This window comes from Cucurbita pepo, chromosome 10, assembly GCF_057944985.1.
Source record: "Cucurbita pepo subsp. pepo isolate OVF chromosome 10, ASM5794498v1, whole genome shotgun sequence".
Lineage (NCBI taxonomy): Eukaryota > Viridiplantae > Streptophyta > Magnoliopsida > Cucurbitales > Cucurbitaceae > Cucurbita > Cucurbita pepo.
The window spans coordinates 4,489,870-4,507,737 of record NC_141807.1 but is presented as its reverse complement, the minus strand read 5'-3'; the positions used below and the strand labels follow the sequence as shown (position 1 = coordinate 4,507,737).

At 39.1% G+C, this 17,868-nt stretch overlaps 5 protein-coding genes across 5 annotated transcripts; 1 reads left to right on the top strand and 4 right to left on the bottom strand.

The window, feature by feature from the left end:
• Window positions 1-28: 28 nt before the first annotated feature.
• On the bottom strand, window positions 29-5,047 carry LOC111804039 (phosphoinositide binding protein). The gene is made up of 4 exons (XM_023688705.2): window positions 4,709-5,047; window positions 4,163-4,331; window positions 1,392-3,896; window positions 29-1,297 (listed from the first exon to the last, which is right to left on the bottom strand). The coding sequence occupies exons 1-4, from the start codon at window positions 4,820-4,822 to the stop codon at window positions 258-260; spliced, it is 3,828 nt and encodes a 1,275-aa protein (XP_023544473.2). The 5' UTR covers window positions 4,823-5,047; the 3' UTR covers window positions 29-257.
• Window positions 5,048-5,724: 677 nt separating this feature from the next.
• On the bottom strand, window positions 5,725-8,385 carry LOC111804050 (uncharacterized). Its single transcript, XM_023688721.2, has 3 exons — window positions 8,247-8,385; window positions 6,504-8,032; window positions 5,725-6,423 (listed from the first exon to the last, which is right to left on the bottom strand). The coding sequence occupies exons 2-3, from the start codon at window positions 6,982-6,984 to the stop codon at window positions 5,810-5,812; spliced, it is 1,095 nt and encodes a 364-aa protein (XP_023544489.2). The 5' UTR covers window positions 6,985-8,032; window positions 8,247-8,385; the 3' UTR covers window positions 5,725-5,809.
• LOC111804056 (protein DESIGUAL 2-like) lies at window positions 8,252-9,226 on the top strand. Its single transcript, XM_023688734.2, has 3 exons — window positions 8,252-8,392; window positions 8,466-8,671; window positions 8,767-9,226. Exons 1-3 carry the CDS (start codon window positions 8,294-8,296, stop codon window positions 8,996-8,998), a joined length of 537 nt encoding a protein of 178 aa, XP_023544502.2. The 5' UTR covers window positions 8,252-8,293; the 3' UTR covers window positions 8,999-9,226.
• Window positions 9,227-9,499: 273 nt separating this feature from the next.
• Window positions 9,500-11,119, bottom strand: LOC111804048 (GLABROUS1 enhancer-binding protein-like). The gene has a single exon (XM_023688718.2). The coding sequence runs from the start codon at window positions 11,050-11,052 to the stop codon at window positions 9,826-9,828; it is 1,227 nt and encodes a 408-aa protein (XP_023544486.2). The 5' UTR covers window positions 11,053-11,119; the 3' UTR covers window positions 9,500-9,825.
• A 2,276-nt stretch (window positions 11,120-13,395) lies between these two features.
• LOC111804045 (cysteine-rich receptor-like protein kinase 26) lies at window positions 13,396-17,092 on the bottom strand. The gene is given in 8 exon segments (XM_023688714.2): window positions 13,396-13,832; window positions 13,901-14,025; window positions 14,028-14,050; window positions 14,136-14,373; window positions 14,457-14,667; window positions 15,590-15,717; window positions 15,822-15,944; window positions 16,020-17,092. Coding segments are annotated over 8 exon segments (2,040 nt in total). The 5' UTR covers window positions 16,804-17,092; the 3' UTR covers window positions 13,396-13,424.
• Between the last annotated feature and the right edge of the window lie 776 nt (window positions 17,093-17,868).

Genomic DNA, 17,868 nt, shown 5'->3' with positions numbered 1-17,868 from the left:
TTAACGTAACCAAGAATGAGAAAAGAAGTTGATGGAATGGAAGAATAATTTCGTTCTGTTTCAAGTCGTGTTTATCATAACTATGACACAATCTTAGCATGATAATCCAGTTCAATGATGGTACATTTTCAAATGACAATGGACGTTATATGAAGAATCAAGTGAAAAGAGGCACTCAATATCTCTCGCACAATTTGCCTTCAAGGCAATCCAGTCCAGGATCGTATAGGTTAAGCAGAGAAAGCTTAACATATCTCTCAATTCGAAGCTAAGGAATTCAACTTCTTTTCATAAAGTTTGGCTCGCCGCAAAGCATCCAAGGCCTCAGCTTGCTTTCCCTGACGTTTCAAGTTCACTGCCTTCACCTTTTCTGCTTTGATACGTTCCTCCAGTTGATTTCTTTCTAAGTCTGTATTTTCCATTTTATCAGTGCTGACTCTTGGTGGAGGCTTTAATGTTTCTTGTTGACCCCTCGATATGCTTGGAGCTGGATTTTCCAAACCAATAGCTTTCAAAGCAGAGAGCAGTTGAGGATCGAGAAAATCCTCAACACTTACATCTCCTGCATGCTCTTCTCCATTCATAGATGATTTTGCAGAGTCAGTTAACTGCTCTAACTGATTTTCAATGGCCTTGGCCTTTTCAAACTCTGCATCAGCTTCTCCGGTTCGACCCTCTCTACGAAATTTCAGAGCCTGTCGCTTGTGCTTGAGTGACTCCTGCTGCAACTTGAAGCGGTCACGAGCAGACATTGGTTTCTGTTCCATAGTTGATGGGCTGCCTTGCTTCCGGTCAGGTGATGGTTTCTGTTCCGCAACTGATGTGCTAGACTGCTTCCGGTCAGGCGATGGTTTCTGTTCCACAGTTGATGTGCTAGATTCCTTACGGTCAGGTGAAGGTACATTGTTTGTGGAGATTGTCGAACTTTTTGAATTAAGTTGAACCTGACCATTGTTTTCCTCCAGCGATTTCTCCAAACGCTTTGCCTGTCGAAGTTCTTCACGAGCTTCTGACAGTTTTCCCTCTCTCTTTAATGTAACTGCCTTCTTCTTGTGAGCCAAAATTTCTTGGCGCAAGAAACTTTGGCTGCTCTGAGAACTAGAGTCCTGAGAGGAATTGTCTGCTTGGTAACGTTGTTTTCCTTCGTGACGAACTACATCGTCTTGGTTTCCGATGCTGAAATGATCTTGGTTTGGAGCAGTAGAAATTGCCTGGAATCCAACTTCTGTGGAACGATCAGCAGCATTAGATAACACATCGGAACGAGGGATTGATAAGTCACTTTGTCGTCCATTACCTACATGAAATATCCAATTATTTCCTGTCAAATATACATTCACATTCTTACCGGGTTGGATACTTGGAACTAGAAGCTTCAGCAGCTCTCTTACCTTCCAGAGAAGTATTTCCACCTGAAGCGCCTTCTCTAAACGAGGCTTGGCGCTCCTTAAAATTTAAGCGGTCAGATTGACGGTTATGAACTGAATCGCCTTTGGAAAATTTTAAATTCAAAGACAGATCTGGTACTTCGTCCTTCAGATCCTCTGCAACTTTGTCTGATCCATTGCGTACCTCCCCCACATCCTTCACACGGTCAAGCAATTCATCTCCCTTCAATGCTCTAAGAACTTCAGATTTGTCAGCAGCATCAAAGACGCCTGTTGGTTTTGGAGTATCCAGTTCATCCATTTGGATCTCCAACGCCTTTGCCCTTTTCAAGACTTCCTCAGCCTCATCAATGTCTCCTCTCCTTCTAAAGGCAAGAGCCTTTCTTTTCAAATTTAAAACCTCTCTCTGAATTTCACTTCTACTTTGTGGTGCAGCAACATTGATTGTAGAAGATGATTGGTTAACAGTTAGTTTTGCATCCTCGTTAATTGGCTTGACCTGCTTATTTACCGGCGGTTCAACTTCATCACCGTTCCATCCCAAATTCTGTAGAACAGACAGTAATGTTGGGTCGTTCATATCTTCCTCAGTGACATCACCACCATCACCTTCATCAACCAACCTTCCAGAAGGGGCTTTGTGAACGTTCTCTTGGTTCCCACTATATACAGTCCTAACTCTATCCCTACGCTCTATGTCCTCCATCTCAGCTTCTAAGGCTTTTGTCCTTATCAGCACTTCCTCTGCTTCCTCAGTCTCCCCTTGGCGTCTAAGAGAGAGAGCCTTTCTTTTCAATCTCAAAAGTTCTCTTTGGACTTGAGCTTTTTTTCTTAGTGGCTTAACTGCGTATTCAGGAGAATCATTTGCAGATGTCTCACTTGGTTCCGCAGGAAGTAAATCATCTTGTTTAGAGGGCTTTGAAGGGACCAATTCATCATCTTTGTCATTCCAACCTAAATTCTTAAGAACGGAAAGATATTCAGGGTCATGCATTTCTTGATCTGTTACATCTTCAACCACTTCCACATCTTGCAAATTTCTATTGAGATCCTTAGAGAGAAAATCTGGATCCTTACTCCCAATACCAACACCCACCTCTCTGATGTTCCCCCTTGAAGCATCAGCCGCTTGTTCAAGTTGTTCTTCAAGAACCTTGCATTTGTTCAATTCTTTTTCTGCCTCGTCCAACCTTCCTTCCCTTCTTAAAGCCAGGGCTTTCTTTTTTATAGCAAGAAGCTCTTTCTGGATAGCTAATTTATTTTTTGAAGGAAGTTTAGGAATCAGGACTTCTGTTGTTTCAACGGTGCTACCGCCTGAAACATGGCTATCTTCTTGAGAGCTGCAGTTTTCAAGGTCTCTCTCGAGCATCTTGGCTTTCTTAAGCTGTTCCATAGCCACTGCAATATTTCCTGCACGCTTTTGATTGAGAGCCTCTCTTTTCAAGGAAATTATTTCACTTTTTATCGATTCCCGGGAAGCAGAAGGTTGGGAATCCTCAGTCCATCCTAAGGTTTCTAAGGCAGCAGAAATTTCTGGATCTTCCATGTCCTCATCTGTCACTTCAAAGTTAACGTCCGAAATGATATTATTAGCAGCCCCTAAAAGATTATCAAGATCAAGATCAAGATTTCCCTTGTACTGAAATGAAATATCTTCGTGTTTATTATCATCCAAACTACGCACCAATGCAGATAGCTCATCATCTGACTCCTCATCAGCCCCACCCAAGAGTTCTTGTTCTTCAAGCTGCTTTTCTAAAATTTTAGCTTTCTTAAGTTCCTCCTTGGCTTCTGCTAGCTTGCCTTCACGTTTCAACATTAGAGCTTTTCTTTTGTGAGCAACAACCTGGGTATTATCAATGCTATGAACACTCTTAGCTTTATCAGTTTTTTGTAAGACCCCCCCAAGAAGAGAAGATAGTTCACCCTCTAAACTCATTGTAGCTGATTTTTTTTCCTCGGCATGAATATCCATGTCAGACCATCCAAGTTCTCTGAGTTCAGCATTAAGGTCATGCTTTTCTTTACTACTTTGTAGACTAGGCTTCATGTTCCTACCAGATGAGCCACCTATATTTTGGTCTTCACCTGCATTACCAGAAGTTAAAGCTTTTCTGCGGCTTTTTCTTATGGAAATTTCCAAAGCGTCAGCTTTTCTCTCGAGCTCTTTTCCTCTCTTGAACGCTTTTAATGCTTCCTCAGATTTGCCTTCTCCTTTAAGAACTTTATATTTCTTTTTTTCATCTACAGCTTGCTGGCGCAATTGCTCCGGACTACTAGATTCCATTTTATTCTCCAGATGATTAGTTAAACTACTGGATGCCTCTCCTTCCCCATCAAGGTCTATGAACTCTGGAGTATTTGAACTCTGTATACCAGTGGTAGTCCTTCCAATAGTAGAAGAACTGTTGGCATTTGATTCTTGCACTGAAGATGATGATTCATTTCTATCACTACCAAGAATCTTGGCCAAAATGTCATCCTCAGGCTTTGTCGACTTCAAGCTACCTACACGATAAATGACAACGATATGACTTCTTAAAAAAACAACGGAATAAAGAATGACAGAAGCAGTTAGATGTGGGTATGGTAAGAGTGCATTCAGCGCCAAGCATACCGGCATACCACAAAAGAACGAGAAAGTAATTCATGTCAATGAATTGTACAAAGCTTAAACACGTTCAATTTCAAAATGTAGTTATAGACTGGATGTTTTCATAAATCTATTTTGAGGAAGATAATAAACATGTAGAACAATTTCCATAATGATATACCTCTTCCAGCTCTGCTTTTGTGTCCATGCCGAAGCTCAAACCTTGCAGCTTCTTCTAGCTTTTTGCAAGGATCGCATATGCGCACAGGAGAATCACCCTGTCCACGCAAAACCATTCTCTGCTGCGTGCAACTACCGCAAAATATTCCCCCGCACCTCCGACAATGATGCTGAAAACCCAGAATGCATACGCATCAAAATAATTAACAAGTGCTATCAGCTACCTATAACAATCTATACAGCCGTTTAAATGATTCATGTTTTAATCCAAAATTTGATCCCCATGATGATTCAACAGTCATCTTGATTGCAGCCCTAGTGCTACCAAGTCAATCCCTTATACTTCCATACAAAGAAATCGGACACTTTGAGAACAAAAATTTGGCTTCCTTGTTTCCAACTAAGAAAAGAATAAAGAATCATAATAGAATTTACTAAGACGATACTATCATGATGATCTATACAGTGCTTCAAAAGAGAGGGAGAAAAAAAAAACGATTAAAAGATGCATTATGAAGAAAACCAAAGATTAAAAGTAAAATAGGACCTTGCGATTGATGAAGGTGAACTGAGACGAACATCCTTGACAATGAGAAGCATCCACCACCCAGTTGTTCCCTCGAAGAGACGGCCTAGCCGGCAATCCGATCTTCTCCAACATCTAGGCTACCGGAGGGAATTAAAATCCAAAAGATATCAAATAAACGAATTCAAAGGAAAGATCTGATAAAAGCCAGCTTTTCGAAGCTCTTCAATTTTCTTTCACAGTCGGGCGTACGTTTTCCAGGACTGGAAATCGATTGGTTTTAGGAGGAGGAAAGGTAGAAGAAGGAAATTGCAGACCAGAGAGGCCGTAACGACGACTGCGGATGAAGTAATTCTGCAAGGTGAAGGACAGGCAACGACGCCGTATAGAACATGGTCCATTGTTGACGGTTGAATTGACGCCGTTTCATTATAGACCGACGTATCTGGGCCTCGAATATGGGCCTCGAATATGGGCCTCCACCTACGCAAATGGCCCACGTGGGGAAGAAACTCATTAATAGTACAAAATAAATACAACTAAAACTAATCACTTTCATTTTTAAAAGATTTGATTTCAGTTTTTTTTTTTAGTTTTTTTTTTTTTTTTTGAAATTTTAAAAATGATATATTCTAGTAACGGAGTGAGATCACTGTTAGCAAATATTGTCAGATTTGACCGGTTAAGTACAACCATGAAGCTTTTGATTACACTTAACAGCAAAAACTGACCATATCGGTTGATGGTGAGTTTGAACTGTTAGAAATATTTTGACCAAATGTCAAGACGTAGAAGGGATTTTGTGGATTAACGAGTATGGATTCTCCCATGTCGCTACACATGCAGCCATGGGTGCAGAAAGGGGCTGGACAGTCCAATGGCAGCCATGAGTATGGACCTTAAAAACAACCATTCTCCCCTCATCCATCACTTTCCAACTTTTTACTGTATTTTCCCCATGTTTTGGATTCACCCATTTCATTTCATTGCATTCATCTTGTATTTACTTTTTAATCTACCAGAAATTACTTGGGAAGTTACCACAACCTGGTCGGATCAAATTCGTATTCAATAATCATTAGAAGAAACTCAAAAGACATACAAATGCCTAAGTTTTCCAAATCACTGTCTGTAAGTTACCACGAAGCAAGGAAGTACAGCTTCAGGATTGAACACAAACAGTTCTTCCTGTTTTGAATTCTGTCCCGTTTTCCCACTCGACGATTCGAACCCAGAACCAGAATTGGTGTTCAGTTCATCTTCCTCCATGCATCCACCACAGACCATCCCTGCAATCACTCTGCACACCATTAAGGCTCTTCTTAAGCCGCCCATATCTTCTTCATTCATCTCAATACATTCGAAGGCTCTTCCACTTGTTGCGCATGTCAATACGCCTTTATTAAACCCATGTCTTAAAATTTGGCAAACTCCACAGTTATCCAAATTGCATAAAATCTGAGACCCATTTGCCACGGCTAATGGGCAAGCAATCGTCGTGCCATGGAACCTCAAGAGCTCGTTTCCGTCGACTAAACAACGTGGGTTTTGCTGCTCCAGTTTGCTCGCTTTGCTTTTCACTGTTGCTCTGTACTCTTCAAACAGAGACAGAGTTCTTGGCGAATTGTGGACTTTGAAGACATTGTCAATGTGGTGGGGTTTTGACATTGGCCATGTTCTTTGGCAGATTAATTCTATCACTTTCCAGGATGAATCCTCCTGCGCTAATTCTCTGACTGCAAATGGAAACTAATTCATTATAATCTACGATTTGAAGAGTACGAGAAACAGAGGAAGCAGTTTAATCTTTCATTACCGGCATGCTTGGAAAGATGATGGGACTCCATGGCATCTGAATTCTTAAAAAGCCCACCACATTCTGGGCAAATCAATTCAGAACAATCGTGGAATTGGTTAATTCTGTCGGAAGTTGCAGAAGTGGCATGCCCATTTCTTGTAACAGAGCTTTTATGGAGTTCAAGACTGGTTTTTTCTTCGTGGGGAACAGAGAAGCTATCCGTTTTAGTTTGGGCTTCAATTTCATGGGTCATGGTGAGGATAACTTCACTGTTCGCCATTGATCTCGAGCTGGAGCTTGGCGATGGCTTCTGTGAGTGTCTTTTGCTTCCACAAATGATGTCTCTGAGGTTAGATTTAGACCTTAAACAACCAGATGAATCTCGGTCTGTTCTTTCCTTGATGTTTGAATCACCAATGGCTTCTGGAACATGAACATCACAAAGGAATGATTTGGTGCAGGATAATGATCTCTTCAGAGTACACCAAACTTCTGGCATTCTACAGTTCTGCTCTTCCACTGGTCTCTAACGATTCTTCTGAGAAACCCTTGAATTTGTCTGCCGCTGCGGTCTAAAAAGGAAACTAGAACCAAATTTTCTCATCAAAATGTTCCTGTTTCTGGTACACCTTTTCCCTAATCTTCTGCGAACTCTTTCCTATCTCGAAACACCCACAAAACGAATTATGTGAAGGAATTAATGGGGTTGGAAGCGTTTTTCTCCACAAAAAGTAACATGCTTTATTTTGATACTACTACATCGTGTTCAAATACATTGAAATTTTTGGTGGAGTGAGCTCCAGCCGCCATTTCCCAACACAAGATACAGGATGAGAACAATGGAAGAACATAGTCAGCTACATACACTGCCACCACTTTCCTTAAACGACCAAACACAGTCAAAACTAGTTGCAGAAACACTTCTCATTATGGAAGACTAGATGACAGTTCAAGCAAGAACCATCAATGCACACATTGTCTCGAGCAAACTTGAAAACAGCACGTTCCACAGAGAGAATGCAGAGCAAGGTAATCAAAACCAAGTTATTGGCTAACCTGCAGCCTTCTACAAGGAATCACGACCTTCTAATACCTCATACTAATGAATATGTATTTCTTACTTATAAACCCATAATCAACCCCGACATGGGACTCCTCTTCCAACAATCCTTAACAGCTTCATCCTCTGCTCGGCTTCATCTTCCACCAAACACAATCTCACACTATGCTATTCTTCAACTTTAGTCAGCACACAACTAATCAAATAAGCAAAGACTGTAGATGGTATCTCTCAGATAATGACACTAAATCAAACGAGTTCCAACTTTACCCACAGTTAGAATTCTCACAAGTCTTAGTAGTGATGATCACATAACAAGTAGTGGGATACGAAAAGAAAAAAAGAACCCAGCTCTTTTAACTGTGTTATATTCCAAAGAGCTTTTTGGTGGATTAAAAAGCTTGAAGAGGGAGAGTAAAGATTAGGGAAACAGTGAGAGAAGGATACTCAGCCTGCTCTGCTGGAGATGCCCAACTTTCCTTGCACCCTGTGACAAGAATCAGCATCTAAGCATAAAAAGGAAGACGTTTGAAAGAAAATTTGGAGGAGAAAAAGAAGCTTTTACAATGTTATTACATATTAAATCTAAGGCATCACATATAAGTTTGTTAACCTGCAAGCTGGCCTTTCCTTTATTCGAATTCCATCCTATTAATGTAGGGTACTTATAAAGCATTCTTCACAAAGCATACAGTCCTTACCTGTGATTTCCTATTGAGTTCCTTTCCTTCCATTTGTTTCTGCAAAAATGCAGAAAGCTTCTGGTTTTGTTGTCTGCATCTTGGTTATTGTTATGGATGTTACAGCCGGAATTCTTGGAATTCAAGCTGAATTAGCTCAAAACAAGGTATATGGAAAGCTGGAGTCAAAATTGTTATGGGACATTTTGTTTTTCAAATGATTTTGTGTACTTTTGACAGGTGAACCATTTCAAAATGTGGATATTTGAGTGTAAAGACCCAAGCTATAATGCTTTCAAGCTAGGCTTGGCTGCAGCCATACTGCTGGGCCTTGCTCACGCCATTGCAAACCTGGTTGGTGGGTGCGTTTATGTTCGATCTGCTCAAGAATACAAAGGATTAACCTCTAACAAGCAACTTGCTGCGGGTTCACTCGTCCTTGCATGGTGAGTAGCAGCCTTCCCTTCACTCTGAAGTCCTAATAGACTTGTCATCTGAAAACACACATAAACTGGATGTTTTTGAATGCCAAATACACCAGGATTGCAGTAGTGGTTGGATTCTCGTTGCTCATCTCTGGGGCGATGTATAACACCAGGTCAAGAAAATCATGCGGGCTTGCTCACAATCATCTTCTGTCTATAGGCGGGATCGCGTGCTTCGTACACGGCTTGTTTGCAGTTGCTTACTATGTTTCTGCCACAGCAGGAAACAGGGAGGAGACGAGGCCGCCACCACAGGGGCACCCTGCCGGAGCTACAGGCCACGTTTAGCCACCTCTGATCTTCATGTTTTCCTAAGAAAACTAACTTCCGGATGTTACTTCAACTCGTAGCTAGTAAATTTGGGGAAATAGCTCTCTTTGCTAATAGAAAATCATATTCCTGTTGTTCAGAGATAGTAAAATAGGCCTTCTATGAGAACTAATGTACTAATCTGCAATTTGGAAATGGGGTTAAATACCATATTTTTACTATAAAATTCTTGAATCATTCAATTAACCAGAATTTTGTATAATTGTTATAAGATCATAATCTGCGAACACTAAAAGAACATTAATCAAACAGTCATATAAACCTATTCACCCCATTCAGCACCTATATGAGCAATTCATCCACAACAAGAGAACCGTAATTTACACCTCCATGGGATTTCCTTACCTCAAATTAAACATGGAGAAAATCATAATATTCATGATGTTCAATTTCTGAAAACGCCAAGAAAAGAAGCATCCAACAAACATCTTGAATGATAGTATAATACCCATACCAGAGTAAGACAGAAAGTCACCTGTTTAACAATGAGGAAAATAAAAAGCAGTTGTTCTTGGGAGAGAAACAAAAAGATAAATACACCATCACTAGAATAAACTGACGTCAATACCACATATAAGTAGTAGAATTCACCAACAGAAGTAGAGATTTATGCATAGCCGGTAGTAACTTACCCTAAGGTCTCGAGGATATAAATAAAATCAGACAAATTTAAAAGTATGACAATCCTAATCCTAGACAAAACAACAAACAACATGAATAAATTTGAGCTCTGAACTATCAATCTGAAAGCTGAAGAATTATACTCTTGTCCAAAGTCCAAATCCTTACTTGTCAGATGATTTGTAGGCGTCTAGTATCAACTTTGCCTGGTCCCTAATCAAATCCGTCCTCTTCAGAAAAAGCTCTAGTTCTGCAAGATGCAATTTCTTCCACTCCTCCTCCAGCTCCGTTCTCTTGGATTGCCCTATTAAATTTAATCCTGGCTTCAAAAAACTTTCTGGAAAGCCAGCAGCACCCAAAGACCTTTCAAATGCAACAAAACCATCCATGCACCCTGAAGGAGCTTCGTTATCATCAATTTTCATCTTAGCATCATCCTTTGGGGCATCTGGAGAAGGAAGCAACTCAGCTTTGAGTGAAGCCAGTGTCTTAGTGGAGCTACCTCTTTGATTCTTCTTTGGAGTGCCATTAGCATTTGGCTTGGGCTGCTCCACAACCGGAGTCCGAGTAATTCCTTCGCCCCCCCATATTTTCTTTGACAGCTCAAAACCTTTTTGTTCGTGGGGTTTTGAAAATGTTGGGTCGGCACCCTTTTTACCTCTATCAACATTGTTCCTGTATTTCTTCTTCAATCGACGTATCTTATCCACTAACTGAGCCCTGGTTACGTCGACGTGAAGAGATTTCTTGATGAAATCATGAAAGGCATTCATATCAAGAGCTGGGTCAGCACCCTTCTTGGCTGTATAATCAATTATGCCGTTCAGTATAGCAATCTCATCGTCCTCACTCCATAGTCTCTGAAACAACTTTTTGGATTCATCAACAGATTTCTTGGAATCATCGTCCGCGACAACCCCATCATCAGCGTCAGCCTCAGAACTCTTTAGCCGTTTTGCCTCTCTTACTGTCTCACTAGGCCTCTTCAAAGACGATCGCGCAGGCGTAGCTGAGGCAGAAGGCTTGGATCTGGGCTTTTTCACCTTCGGAGTCTCTTCCATCGGATTAGAGGCAATCGGCTGGACGTTTCTTCCGGATGTACCCGAATCGGTATCGGATCCGGAGCCGCTGTCTGAGGAAGAAGACTGAGCCTGAGAGTTAGTAGCAAGTTCAGATTTCTTCGGTACTGCTTTTTTATCGAGAGCAGGAGTAGAAGGAAGAGCAGTAGACTTTTTCGGTTTCTGAGCTTGAGTTTCTTCTTCATCCTCCTCTTCTTCAGAGGAAGATCCGTCTCTGGACACACCTTCCTCTTCCTCACCCGATGAGGTTTCTTCTAATTCGGAGGAAGACGCTGCCGGTGGCTCATCCAAGGGTGACCGTTTGGGAGCCATAGACGAGACTTAAATTGGGGTTTGTTTCGCCTGCTAGGGTTTGATCAGGAACAAAACACTGCGCTTCAAACCTTCGTGGCTTTAGTTAAACGCATGGTTCACAAGAACATAAGATTAAATTTGCTGATATAATACAACCCCGATTTTCAATCATTTTCTGAAGGATAAATTTCAAAATTTAAAAATTTAAATACTTATTAAATTTTTTTAAAATTTAAGACAAAAAATTCAAAATTATCATATATATATATATATATATATAATTAAAATTTTATATATATTTCAAAGTTTAAAATATTATTTGGGACAACATTAAAAATTAAAATGAAATTTGTATTTAACTTTATATATATATAACTTTTCACAACCCAACCCTCTCTTACTTGGTTCGGCTCGTTAAATTTTTTTTTAGTTTTATTTATCCACAATTTATAATTATTCGAATAAGATAAAATATATTAAAAGTTCACAAACAAACCCAAATCAATATATAAATAAATAAAAATTATAAAAATATTTTAATTAAAATATGTTTATTTATACGTTACCTTAATCTTAAACTATTAGAAAAATTAAAATATATATAAATTATGATATAATAATATAAGAACGAATAGATAATAAATATATTATAATTTAGAATATGTTTAAAATATATATATATAATATAAACAAAACAAAAAAATTAAAAATAATATATTGGTTAGAGTAAAAAAAAAAATCATGAAATTAAATAAATAATAAAAATGATCACTTTTAAATATTGTATATAACAAAAAAAATATATATAAATATATTTATTTATATGTTCTTTAGATCCTAACTTTAGAAAAAAAAAAAATATATATATATATATATATATAAATTGTAATATAATAATGTTGGAATAGATATATTTATACATTACCTTCGATCCTAAACTATAACAAATAAATAAATAAATAAGGTTGGAATAGATAGATAATAAATATATTATAATTTAGAATATGTTTTAAAATTATATATATATATATAAACAAAAAAAATTAAAAATAATATATTAATTAAAATAACAAAAATAAAATTAAATAAACCATAAAAATAATTAATTTACATGTATGGTATATAACAAAAATAAGAAATATATAAAAATATTTTATTTCGAATAGGCTTATTTATATGTTATCTTATATTTTAAACTCTAAAAATAAAAAAATATATAAATTGTTATATAATAATGTTGGAACAGATATATTTATACCATTACCTTAGATCCTAAACGGTTAGAACAGATTCGTCCCTAGATACACCTATCCTAAACGGTTAGAACAGATTCGTCCCTAGATACACCTTCCTCTTCCTCATCCGATGAGGTTTCTTCTAATTCCCTTCCTCTTCCTCATCCGATGAGGTTTCTTCTAATTCGGAGGAAGACGCGGCCGGCAGCTCATCCAACGGTGACCGTTTGGGAGCTATAGATGGAAACGGAAAATCGGATGAGGTTTCTTCTAATTCGGAGGAAGACGCGGCCGGCAGCTCATCCAACGGTGACCGTTTGGGAGCTATAGATGGAAATGGAAATCGGGGTTTGTTTCGCTGCTAGTGCTAGGGTTTGATCAGGTCAGGAACAAAACACTGCGCTTCACAACTTCAAAACTTCGGTGGCCTTAGTTAAATCCCAGTTAAATCCCGATAATTGGGCACCGCGCTTCACAACTTCAAAACTTCGGTGGTCTTAGTTAAATCCTAGTTAAATCCTGATAATTGGGCACCATATAGGGTTCACAACAGTCTGATTTTCGGTGGTCTTAGTTAAATCCCAGTTAAATCCTGATAATTGGGCATTTTCGGTGGTCTTAGTTAAATCCCAGTTAAATCCTGATAATTGGGCACCATATAATAGGGTTCTGATTTTCGATTTTCGGTGGTCTTAGTTAAATCCCAGTTAAATCCTGTTGGGCATTTTCGGTGGTCTTAGTTAAATCCCAGTTAAATCCTGATAATTGGGCACCATATAATAGGGTTCACAACCGTCTGATTAAATCCCGATAATTGGGCACCATATAATAGGGTTCACAACTTCTTCGTTGATGGTATAATGTATTTTCAATCATTTTCTAAAAGATAAATTTCAAATTTTAAATATTTAAATATTTATTAACATTTTTTAAAATTTAAGACAAAAAAAATGCAAATTTATTATATATATATATATATATATATATATATATATATATATATATATAAATTAAAATTATAGATATTTTTCAAAGTTTAAAATATTATTTAGGACATCATTAAAAATGGAAGATGAAATTTGTATTTAACTTTACCATATATACATATAATATATGTAAGATATATATATTATTTTTTTTGGTTAAATTACAATTCTACATAATAAATTGGTTTGCTGATTCTTCTTCAATATAGAGTATGCTGTGGGTGTAAAATTGGTTCGCTGATTCTTCTTCTGTGTAAAATTGGTTCGCTGATTCTTCTTCAATATAAAGGCTCTCAGACAGACTATGCTGTGATCCTTGTGTGTAATCATCAACATGCTGGGGCAAGTTTGAGGCATTGCTCTGCAGCAAAAATCCGGGGCGCAGAGGTACAGGAAGAGTGAAGGAGTTGCTATTGAGCATGACAACAGCTGAAGCCATGGTGGGTCTGCTCTCTACGTTTTCTTGAACACACAGTAATCCTAGATGGATGCATCTCACCATTTCATCCATCCATGTTCTACCCAATATCGGGTCTATGATGGCCCCGACATTCCCTTCCATCCAGTTCTTCCATGTCTGCTTTACCAAATTTGTGTTAAGCTTAGCAAACAAAGAACAAACGTTTCTAAAACATTTATACTTACGTAGCTTAGAAGGTGCTCTGTGTTTTCTCCATCTTGGAAGCAACTGTTCTTTTGGCCACTCATGATCTCTAGCAGAATTACGCCAAAACTGAACACGTCTGATTTCACTGAAAAATGTCCGACAACGCGTACTCTGGAGCCATATATCCGCTTGAAATAAGAAACATTCAATCTTATAAGACATCCTAAATTTGGTAGAAAATACTGAAAGTGTAAGTGAATGATGAAAACTTACTATGTTCCCTTGATTTTACTTGTATCACCATCTGATTGATCAGTTGAACACAATCTTGCCATTCCAAAATCGGTGATTTTTGGATTTAGCTCGGCATCTAATAAAATATTACTAGCTTTAAGATCGTGATGGATGACTTTGAATCGAGAATCTTCGTGTAAATACACGAGTCCACGACTGATGCCAACTATAATTCTGTAACGTCTCGACCAGTCCAAATATTGACGTTGAACTGGATCTGCATTTTCATATGATAAGTATATAGCTGCTGAGTTTATGAGAAGATGCCCAAGAACATAGAACAAAGTGGGAATAGGTTACCAAATATGAAACGATCTAGGCTTGAGTTCAGTAAGAGCTCGTAGATGAGGAGTCTTTCATTTCTCTCAAAGCAAAAGCCAAGAAGTCGAACCAGGTTCCGATGTTGTAGCTTAGCAACCAGTGAGACTTCAGTTTTGAATTCGAAGTCACCCTGTTGCGAACCTTGAGCTAGCCTTTTCACAGCCACTTCTTGTCCATTCAAAAGCTTACCCTGAAGATGCATAAACAAGGAAAAACCCTTTTAAGTCTTCTACCTTGTTGAAACAAAATGCTATACTATTGTTCTTGTAGCAGCCTATATTGTCTGCTTTGGCCCGTTACGTATAGCCGTCAGCCTCACAGTTTTAAAATGCATTTGTTAGTGAGAGGTTTCACACCCTTATAAAGAATGTTTTTGGTTCTTGCAGCAGCCTATATTGTCCGCTTTGCCCGTTACATAGCCGCCAGCCTCACAGTTTTAAAATGCATTTGTTAGTGAGAGGTTTCACACCCTATAAGGAATGTTTTTGTAACGGCCCAGATCCAATGGTGGTTTGTTCTCCTCCCCAACCAATGTGGGACATCACAATCCACCCCCCTTCGGGAGCCCAGCATCCTTGCTGGCACTCTTTCCTTCCTCCAATCAATGTGGGACCGCCCCCAAATCCACCCCCATTTGGGGCCCAACGTCATTACTAGCACACCGCCTCGTGTCTACCTCCCTTCGGGGAATAGCGAGAAGGCTGACACATCGTTTGGTGTCTGGCTCTGATACCATTTGTAACAGCCCAAATCCACCGCTAGTAGATATTGTCCTATTTGGGTTTTCCCTTTCGGGCTTCCCCTCAAGGCTTTAAAACGCGTCTACTAGGGGAAGGTTTCCACACCTTTATAAATGGTGGTTTGTTCTCCTCCCCAACCAATGTGGGACATCACAGTTTTGTTCCCCTCTCCAACCGATGTAGGGCATGAAGCCTGATGTTTGCCAAAGCTGCCTCAATGACTATATATTTTCTCACACGACTATGTCCTAAGCAGAAAGAAACATTCCTGTGTAGAAACCGTGAGGTTGACGGCTATACGTAACAGACTAAAACAGATAATATCTACTAGCGATGAACTTGGGTTGTTACAATTCTATTTCATTCCATTACCTTATAAACAGCACCAAATCCACCTTGTCCAAGTTTATTTGAGATAGCAAAGTCATCTGTTGCATCTCTAATCGTCTTGAAATCATATTGCAAGAAATTCACAGGGCTAATCTCATCATGATCAGTAGCTTCACATGTAGTGTGGTGACATAGAATCAGCAACTTAGCAGAAATTCACACTTTCAAGATGATAATTTTAAAAAGAAAAACTTGGGTTTTGAAGAGATCTTACTCTCAACTCTTCCCCTCAACTTTCTGGATCTCAAAAACATGTAGATGCCGATGGTGAAAACCGAAACAACCACGAACGGTAGAGCTATTACAATGGTAGTGCGTACGACGTTCTTCTTCTTGTCTGAAAACAAACAACATCAGTAAGACTCTGTTTGATAACTATTTGACTTTTTGTATCTTCCACCATAAACCAAACCTTCTGAAGACATGGTATTGCTGGATGGAACAAAAACTAGCGGCAGTGGTGGTGAAACCAGTAGAGTATCAAAGAAGGGGGATATCTGATATCTAACGTTACAGCTGGGTGAAAAAAGTCTCCAAGCTACGCTACAACATGCTGGAATTTTTTGGATCGCTGAATCTAAGCAAGCATCACATTCAATTTGAGACAAATCAGGTGTGCACTGCAGAAGTGCATATATCCTCCCCAACCCTTCTCCAAATATATCTCCAGCTGCATACTTCCGTAAAGAATCACCTGAAGAAGCATCATCTTTCAAGCTATACAGCAATGTCCTCAGGTTGTGCTTGAACAGATCTTCCTTTATGACACTGTCGTTGTTCATCAACACTATGTACATGGGTTCAGCTTCCATTGTGCCAAACATGCGACGACTTGAATAGCGCAACATACAGTTATCATACCACCCAATACCTTCTTTCTGCTTAGGACATAGCCGTGTTAGAAAATATATAGAGTCGTTGAGGCAGCTTCGACAAACATCAGGCTTCGTATCTCCTCGGCAGAGCGCCATGGCATTGGTTCGTTCTGAGCTTTGACCATAGGAAAAATTGTAAAAGCCATTGCCACTATCTTTGGCAGTGGCGATGGAAGAGAGTACATGATCGAGGTTGGTCTTGTAGGTGCTGTTGCTGGTGAAGTTCCCTACTTGATACATGCAGACATGGTTGACAAAGACTGGCTGAGTGGCACAAATTCTGGCAAAGAAAAACAAGGCAAAATGAAGAAAGAATGCCATATAATGTTCGTTATAGGAGCTTCCCTTTTAATAAGCGTAATGAAGGTCGTTGGCTTATCTTTCCACCAATGAAGAATGCTTTAACTTCTGAGCTTCGGCTACGACTTTCCTTTATTTTAATAGAAGTTTTATTGTATGAACTACTTTATTAATGAATTCTGAATAGTGCATAACATCCGCCGTTATCCGGCAATCTTAATAAATTGCAGATTGAATTTCCAACCAACTCAGAAAGCTCAGTTTTTTTTCTCAATCTAAAGTTATAAAATAACATAAGAATTTGATAAGAATAATGGGCTGCCTGAATACGTACAATATTGGCCAGAGGACTCTTCATTGTCAAGCGGTTGACAACGTGAGAGTGACGCCCACCGCTAGCAGATATTATCCGCTTTGGCCTGTTCGTTCCCTTCTCCAACCGAGGTGGGATCTCACAATCCACCCCTTAGAAGTCAGTGTCCTCGCTACCACATCATTCGGTGTTTGGCTCTGATACCATTTGTAACAGCCCGAACCCACCGCTAGTAGATATTGTCTGCTTTGGCCTGTTACGTATAACCGTTAGCCTCATGGTTTTTAAAATGTATCTAAGGAGAGGTTTCTACACCCTTATAAAAAGTATTTCGTTTTACTCTCAGTAGGATCTCACAGTCTTGCTTGTATGGCTAGGAATTCATCTCACTTTCCTGCAAACAAGAATGTCAAAAGTCAGGGGTCAGTCCAGTTCAGTCCAGTCCATGGAATAAAATGTCATCGATTAATATAATCTAATATCTCTCAACATCATGACGACCAAATCCAGTCCAGATTTTCGATTCATTTCAGCAAGGGAACAATTTGTTTGACCTTCCTCCATCTCTGTTCTCTTAGATTTCATCATCTACCAGAATCCTAGCTTCAGAAACTATATTACCAGCTCTAGAAAACCCTTCAACAATCAAGAAAACAACAAACAACAATCCCCTAAGTTCTTCACGATCCCCGTTTGACTTGTAATAGAGGATAGCTGTTGATGTTGATGGGGAAGAAACAAGAACATTGGCTGAAGAGTTCTGCTAAAAGTCG

Excerpts from the sequence above, each read along its gene's own strand:
- LOC111804039 (XM_023688705.2), bottom strand. The coding sequence starts at position 4,822 with ATGTTGGAGAAGATCGGATTGCCGGCTAGGCCGTCTCTTCGAGGGAAC. Across the intron at positions 4,332-4,708 it reads TCACCTTCATCAATCGCAAG|CATCATTGTCGGAGGTGCGG; the intron begins GTCCTATTTTAC and ends CTGGGTTTTCAG. Across the intron at positions 1,298-1,391 it reads TGGAAATACTTCTCTGGAAG|GTAATGGACGACAAAGTGAC; the intron begins GTAAGAGAGCTG and ends TATTTCATGTAG.
- LOC111804050 (XM_023688721.2), bottom strand. The coding sequence starts at position 6,984 with ATGCCAGAAGTTTGGTGTACTCTGAAGAGATCATTATCCTGCACCAAA. Across the intron at positions 6,424-6,503 it reads TCATCTTTCCAAGCATGCCG|TCAGAGAATTAGCGCAGGAG; the intron begins GTAATGAAAGAT and ends TTCCATTTGCAG.
- LOC111804056 (XM_023688734.2), top strand. The coding sequence starts at position 8,294 with ATGCAGAAAGCTTCTGGTTTTGTTGTCTGCATCTTGGTTATTGTTATG. Across the intron at positions 8,393-8,465 it reads CTGAATTAGCTCAAAACAAG|GTGAACCATTTCAAAATGTG; the intron begins GTATATGGAAAG and ends TACTTTTGACAG. Across the intron at positions 8,672-8,766 it reads GGTTCACTCGTCCTTGCATG|GATTGCAGTAGTGGTTGGAT; the intron begins GTGAGTAGCAGC and ends CAAATACACCAG.
- LOC111804048 (XM_023688718.2), bottom strand. The coding sequence starts at position 11,052 with ATGGCTCCCAAACGGTCACCCTTGGATGAGCCACCGGCAGCGTCTTCC.